This window comes from Aphanomyces invadans (genome assembly GCF_000520115.1).
Source record: "Aphanomyces invadans strain NJM9701 unplaced genomic scaffold supercont1.163, whole genome shotgun sequence".
Lineage (NCBI taxonomy): Eukaryota > Oomycota > Saprolegniomycetes > Saprolegniales > Verrucalvaceae > Aphanomyces > Aphanomyces invadans.
In genome coordinates, this window is record NW_008580308.1 from 1 (window position 1) to 6,047 (window position 6,047).

The window sequence follows — 6,047 nt, forward strand, 5'->3', positions numbered from 1 at the left end:
GATCTCTGACGATTCGAAGTAATTTGACCGATGATACGCTGTACGCATAAGGTTTTTGTCCAGGAAGATGTAGTCGAGACGATTCTTCCCTTTTGGAGACGAATAGACGCGTGCCGTTGGATGGTGGAGGCGCCACGCATCAACCACTCCCAATGTCTCAAGCCACTGACAGAGTTGCAAACGACCAGCATAATGACTTGATGAAAGCGGGTTCACCGAGTCCAGGAGTCTATCAAGTGGCAGGTTAAAATCACCCATGACGATGTGTTGAGCGTTGGCAGGGAAATCTCGAGGCAAGGCTTCAAAGAAGACTTCACGTTCTTGATCTCGAACAGGCGCGTAAAGGTTGTGAAAGAAGACAGGAGTGTCCTCCCACCACGTGTGGACGACCATGTACTTGTTGGGAATGTCCATAGCAGTGTTGTGCACCAGGCGCTCGAAACCAGGCGTGTCCTTGTGGAACAACATCATGACACCACTACTGCGGTGTTGCTCGGACGAATCTTGAGTATGGCGATGGTCATTGGTAGCCAAGAAGTAGTTTCCCATTCCAAGTGCGTGATCCAAGTGGAAGCGGAAGGTTTGATACTGGAACCGGTGAGCGATCTTGGTTTCTTGAAGGGCCGCGACATTGTGACGTTTCAACAAACCACACGTCAATCGATGACCGTTGTCCTTGAGACCATTGATGTTGGCTGACAGGAGTTGTAACTCTTGGGTGTCGGAGCCAGGAAAAATGCTTCGATGCACCGCAGTGGGGACATGAGATCTTCTTTGGGGTGATAGTTGGGAGCTTGGTTGGGTCGTATAAGGAGCAATCACGGGGAACTTAGTTAGTAATGGAGTGTCAAACCCAACCGCAGTTGACAGTGGGGTTTGTCATCGATCATGTTGCTCTTGAACATAGCTGATCGCTGCTCCGAATACCGGAAGTCTAGTTGCCGGAGTTGTTCAAGCGTCGAGACCATTCGACTTGGGAGTGTCTTGGCTAAGTTGTCCAGCACGACTGGGCCAAAACTTGAGTGCAATACGTTCCACAAAGTGTCTGCAGAAAATTGTCGAGAGCCACATGATGTAGGTAGCGCTACGACTGGGCGCTCGGTGATACTAATCAACCATGCATCGCGATCGAGCAGCTCTTTTGCTTGTACTGAAAGCCACAGTTCGAGAGCAGACAGAGCGTGTTCGATATCGAGGAAGGAGAGGCCCTCCGGGAGAGGTAACGTTTCCGCAAAATCCGCATTGTTGGGAAATTCGACAAGACAAGCAACGGTAGGGTCAATGCCAAAGACATGCTTGAAACCGTCCGCGAAAGATTGTGCGACAGGGGCAGTCGTTGCGCTTATCCAGCGATGCCACGTATGTAGCCGTACAAGGCTTTCAAATACGGCCGGGTTCTTGTTGTTGAGTTCGGCGAGGTAAAAATTGGCCATGAGCGCGTTTGTCGACGCCCACTGCCACAGTTCATCGATTTTTGCCTCTTGAATCCATGCGTCGACCGGCGCCATGGGTTGTGAGGCAACGTGTTGTTCGTGTTGGGTGACGTGGTTCAAGAGTTCGTCCCCCTGAACAACATGTTGCACCAAGATATCGACAATCTCCTTGAGAGAGAGGTTGTCTGGGTGCCAATCGAGACGCCCGTCTTTGGCTTGTGTACGCTTTATGGAAGAGGAGAGGTCCTTTGTGGTCAATTCAGGGATGTTGCCAATTGTTAATCGATACACTTGGCAACTTGGAACACTGAATTGTACCAATGATGTGTTGACTTGTACGTCTCGCAGGTGTTCAAACAAGTTGTCTGTGACCCAGGTCTTGACCAGGTCGTCTTTTTTGCGCTTGGCAGCCTTCTTCGGTTTTTCGAAAGTCGCGTTTTTAGCCGTGGTAGGGATGACAAATGGTGGTTGTTGGTCCAGTGAGGTTTCCATGTCGTCTTCTTGTAGTGGAGACTGAGCTTGGAACTCACTATTTGACCCACCAGGTTGGATTTCACACAGGTCGATGACTTTGCCTTGCTTGGGTCGCTTGGCTTCAGGCAGAGATCCATCAACGGGACGTTCAGTTGAGCGTTCAGTTGTCCTTTCGATCCAATCCAAGTCCAGACAATGTGCCGAACGGTGATTTTCGCGTTGCACAGAGGACTTGACGTACTCCTTTGCAAAGACCGCATAGTACACGTCGTCCATCTTGAGTTGGTCGACTGGGTGGCCATTGAGTTTGAGCGGGGAAGGTACCTCGTTTTGTCGGAAATAGACGCGCCATATATTCCCATGGCATTCACCTCCTTGAACAGCGGTTTTGTAGCCTTGGAATATCGGACTTGTCTTGTATCTTCGGAGCAAACGGATCAACTTCTTGGAGTCGAAATTGGCTCGGACCCCAATGATGTCAATAAAGTAATGATCGTGGATCGAAAAGGATGGGTAACATTGACCGCGCTGACTTTGTTGTCTTGGTGCCGCAATAGGATAAACAGTACCAAGAATGGTAATAGTCTGGCCAACCATGGCGGTCTTCGTTTCTTCACTTGCAACGTGAATGACAAGGTCTCCACCACGGGCCTTGTTCACTTGGACGAAATCAGACAGCAAAGCCTTCCACGGAGCAGAATCATTCTCCGAGAAAATCGACGAGATGATTTTGTCGTTGGAGTGTTGGGTGAGTGCAAAACCAGTCGTGACCCAGAAGTGGGCCACAGCTTGCTTCTGCTTGTAGGGAATGGCAGCTTGCATGGCTTCAAACATGGCGTCGTCGGTACAGTTTTCGTCGTCCGCCATTTCGATCAGCTTGAGGAGTTGTTCGCGTGAGGGTCGAGTAAACACCATTTGAACTTTCTGCTTGCCGTTCGCAGCTTTGGCATTCTTCACGGCTTCAGCAAAGCTCATGTAGGGTGTCGTGGGCGGTGCCGAGTTGTTCGTAGCATCTTCAGGTGGACTTGGTTGTTGTTGGGAGTCGATAGATGTAGTCGTCGGATTGGTCTGCGGTTGGACATTCGCAGACCCTTGTGAATCGCATTCGGTTTCGCCTTGGGTTGGAGCTGATGCTTTGGCGACCGCCTCGATGGAAGGAGCCTCACTGGTGCCAACCCCAACGAAGGCATGGAGGGTGATGTCCACCAGGCTTTGCCGATGAACTAGTCCCTCTCCAGACGAGTCTTCCTCCACGAGACGACCGGGTTGATCGCGGTTGGTGGTATGGTGGATGTCTTGATGAGTGAAAGCGTCTTGGCTACTAATGGAGGACGCCCTTAAGCCGCCGCTGAGATCAACGACGGCTATTTGACCATCGCCAGTAGCAGGTCCCTCGATAGCTTCGGCATGGTGAATTGACAAAAGAGGCTCTTCTTGGATACGATCCTCATCCACCATCACCACAGCAGACTGATCCAAAAGGTTCTTGGGGCTTCGAGGCAAGAAGTCGTCGCAGAATTGAGACGGGCGTTTGCTTGCCCTCTCATCTCTTGCATCTTCCAGAACATTCTCGATAGTTCCAGGCAGGCCAACCTGGGACTGAGTCCAATTGTTCCTGGGGCTTCGAGGCAAGAAGTCGTCGCAGAATTGAGTCGGGCGTTTGCTTGCCAGCTCATCTCTTGCAACTTCGAGAATATTCTCTGGATTTCCTGGCAAGTTTTGGGTCGAAAAAGGTTGAGGACCTTCACTCCCAGGGCCGCTTCGAGAACCTTCCAGAGTGTACGCTGGGTCTTCTGGCAAGATGGAGCGACGGGGCGGGTCAGATCTTGCTTGGCGCACGTGGGGCGATACGCGAGGGATCGGTGAGAACATGCGAGAGGAGCTTGTTGTTCGGGAGCGTTGAGATTGAGGTAAAGGGGCGTGGCCAGAGGCAGAACGACCACCAGAGCGTTGAGCGCTCGGAGCATTTGCCTCGGCGATTGGTGGCGCCACATGGACTTGTTCATCCATGTCGACATCAATGACATGTTCTTGACTGGACGGGCCCGAGTTGACTACCGTCGAATTGACGGTGCCTTGGGCGGACCTAAGGGGCAGCGGAGCGGGGTTTTTCGTGGCGAGTAGCGCGGGTAGCAACCATGTTGACAGAGTGAGAGTACAGTGGTACTGCGAGGTTGCTGGCAAATTGGAAACTTCCTCTATAGCTCACTGTACAACGGGGTGTATTTGACTTTTAACCCTACAATTCTATAACCTGCTAAGGCTAATAGTTGCTGTACAGAATGGTGTCAGTGAGACCATAAATAGTGTGAGGTCACCTGAAAGGGCGTCGTTCAGTCAAAGGATTGACCGAAAAGTGCTTTGGGTATTTTGACCAGAAGGCTTGGTAGTTGGGGTGCTGACCAAGCCGGTGCAAGATGGTGCGAAGGCGGTCTCGTTCGTCATCATCGGTCGACGGGAGGGACAGGTGACGGCGGACTTGGGAGGACCATTGGAGTAGGGTCAGCTCCACCATCGCAGGGACGTGAGAAGCATGGGCGTTTTCGTATTTCACCTTGTTGCGGTGAATCCACAATCGCCGAATGACGCCACCGGTGAGCATAATCCAAAGCGCCATGAGTTCGTCCTGGGCATAACACCATGCAGGGCGCGGCTTCAATGTTTCTACGTTTAGAATGTTGATCCATTCAAAACGCATACCAAACTGTTGCCAGGGGTCCGCCAACGCCTGCCAGACGGGGTGAACACGTGGACAGGTACGTAGAGCATGTTGGACAGTTTCCACAGCAACGCACCCCTGGTGGGGGCACTGTACGCAGGATGGATCGGTTGACTGCATGTGGTAGAAACAGTAGCCGACGGGTAGTACTCGGTACTGAGCTCGGTTCCACACGTCCGCTTGGAGCGGTGGAGCCACAGCCATTAAACGTCTGAAGACCTTCAGGTACTTCTGTACGTTATCAAGCGTACCATGCGTGCGAAGCATGGGGTGGTCGCGGGTCGGTTTGGGTGGGTTAAAACAAATCCAGCGGATTTGTTTGGGTTGCCAATCTCGAATTTCGACAAGAGTGTCCTTGTAGCGTGCACAAAATGGCAGCCGCCAAGGGGCACCGAGATCGACTGGGTGACCCCAGGCGGTACCGGCCGCCTGGAAGACCTGGCGGGCGATGGTGGTAAGTCGGCGGTACACCGGCATCAGTGAGTAGGGTACAGGACCATCATACTCTAACCTATGGACCGCAGGCGCAACGATATCGTCGAACTCGTCCACCGTCGGCCACATTCCTGCCGGTGTGAGGAAGTCCCTCAGGCAATGGAACCCCGATCGCATCATATGGTGATACCACTCCTTTCCTTTGTGTCGGAAGGATGTCAGAAGTGTGACGTGTGGGCCGTTGGCGTGAAGGGGTATGCGGAACACTGGGTTGGTTTGCCGCCAGACCGGCATCTCGAACAATTGTTCCAACGTGGGTTGAGACTGACAGATTTTGTCTGCAGGGAGGCGGCGCCATGTTTTCCACACGTCGTTCCAGAGTGGAGATACAAAAGCGAGACGATTGGCAGCACTCCGAGAGTTGGGTCGGAAGTGGAGGAAGTCGAACCGGTGAGGTCGGTTGCCTGGCTTCAGTGCTGCATCGAACATTTCATGCGCCAGACAAGCCCACTGATTGTCTGTTTCAGTAGGGGACCGAAGCAGTAGACGCAAGCGGGTGAGTCGTTGCGTTGCGATGATAGATGCAATGTGAGGTACTCGCCATCCTACGGAACGATCGTACTGATGTGCCGCTTGCATCAGAGAGACCGTCTTTTTGGTAGGGTCTGCCGTCCGGTTCTGGATGAACTTGTTCACCAGAGATTGCCAGGACGCTGCTTGCTTAGGAGACACGACGACAACCGCCGTGAAATGCCACAGGGTTGGCAAGATGACAGTCTGGGCTAACAGACGTCGCCCTTGGATCGTGCGTGCTCGGCAACACCAGGTACGAAAGGTCTCATAGAGCCTGTCGGTCAATCGATTGACCTGGTACTCTGGAGGCAGTCGATGTCCCAACAAGATGCCAAGGTATCGAATCGGACGCCCCGACGCCGCAAAGGACAGACCTGGTACGAACGGTATCGGCTGGTTTGAGTTTAGAACCA

General features: G+C 52.6%; 1 protein-coding gene across 1 annotated transcript; it reads right to left on the reverse strand.

Annotated features, from left to right (window-relative positions):
- Window positions 1–44: 44 nt before the first annotated feature.
- On the reverse strand, window positions 45–5,843 carry H310_15082 (hypothetical protein; the record flags this gene model as incomplete). The annotated part of the gene is made up of 8 exons (XM_008883060.1): window positions 45–588; window positions 1,374–1,565; window positions 1,752–2,026; window positions 2,114–2,197; window positions 2,477–3,500; window positions 4,258–4,533; window positions 4,608–4,740; window positions 4,784–5,843. Coding segments are annotated over 8 exons (3,587 nt in total), but the record flags the coding sequence as incomplete, so codon positions are not given.
- Between the last annotated feature and the right edge of the window lie 204 nt (window positions 5,844–6,047).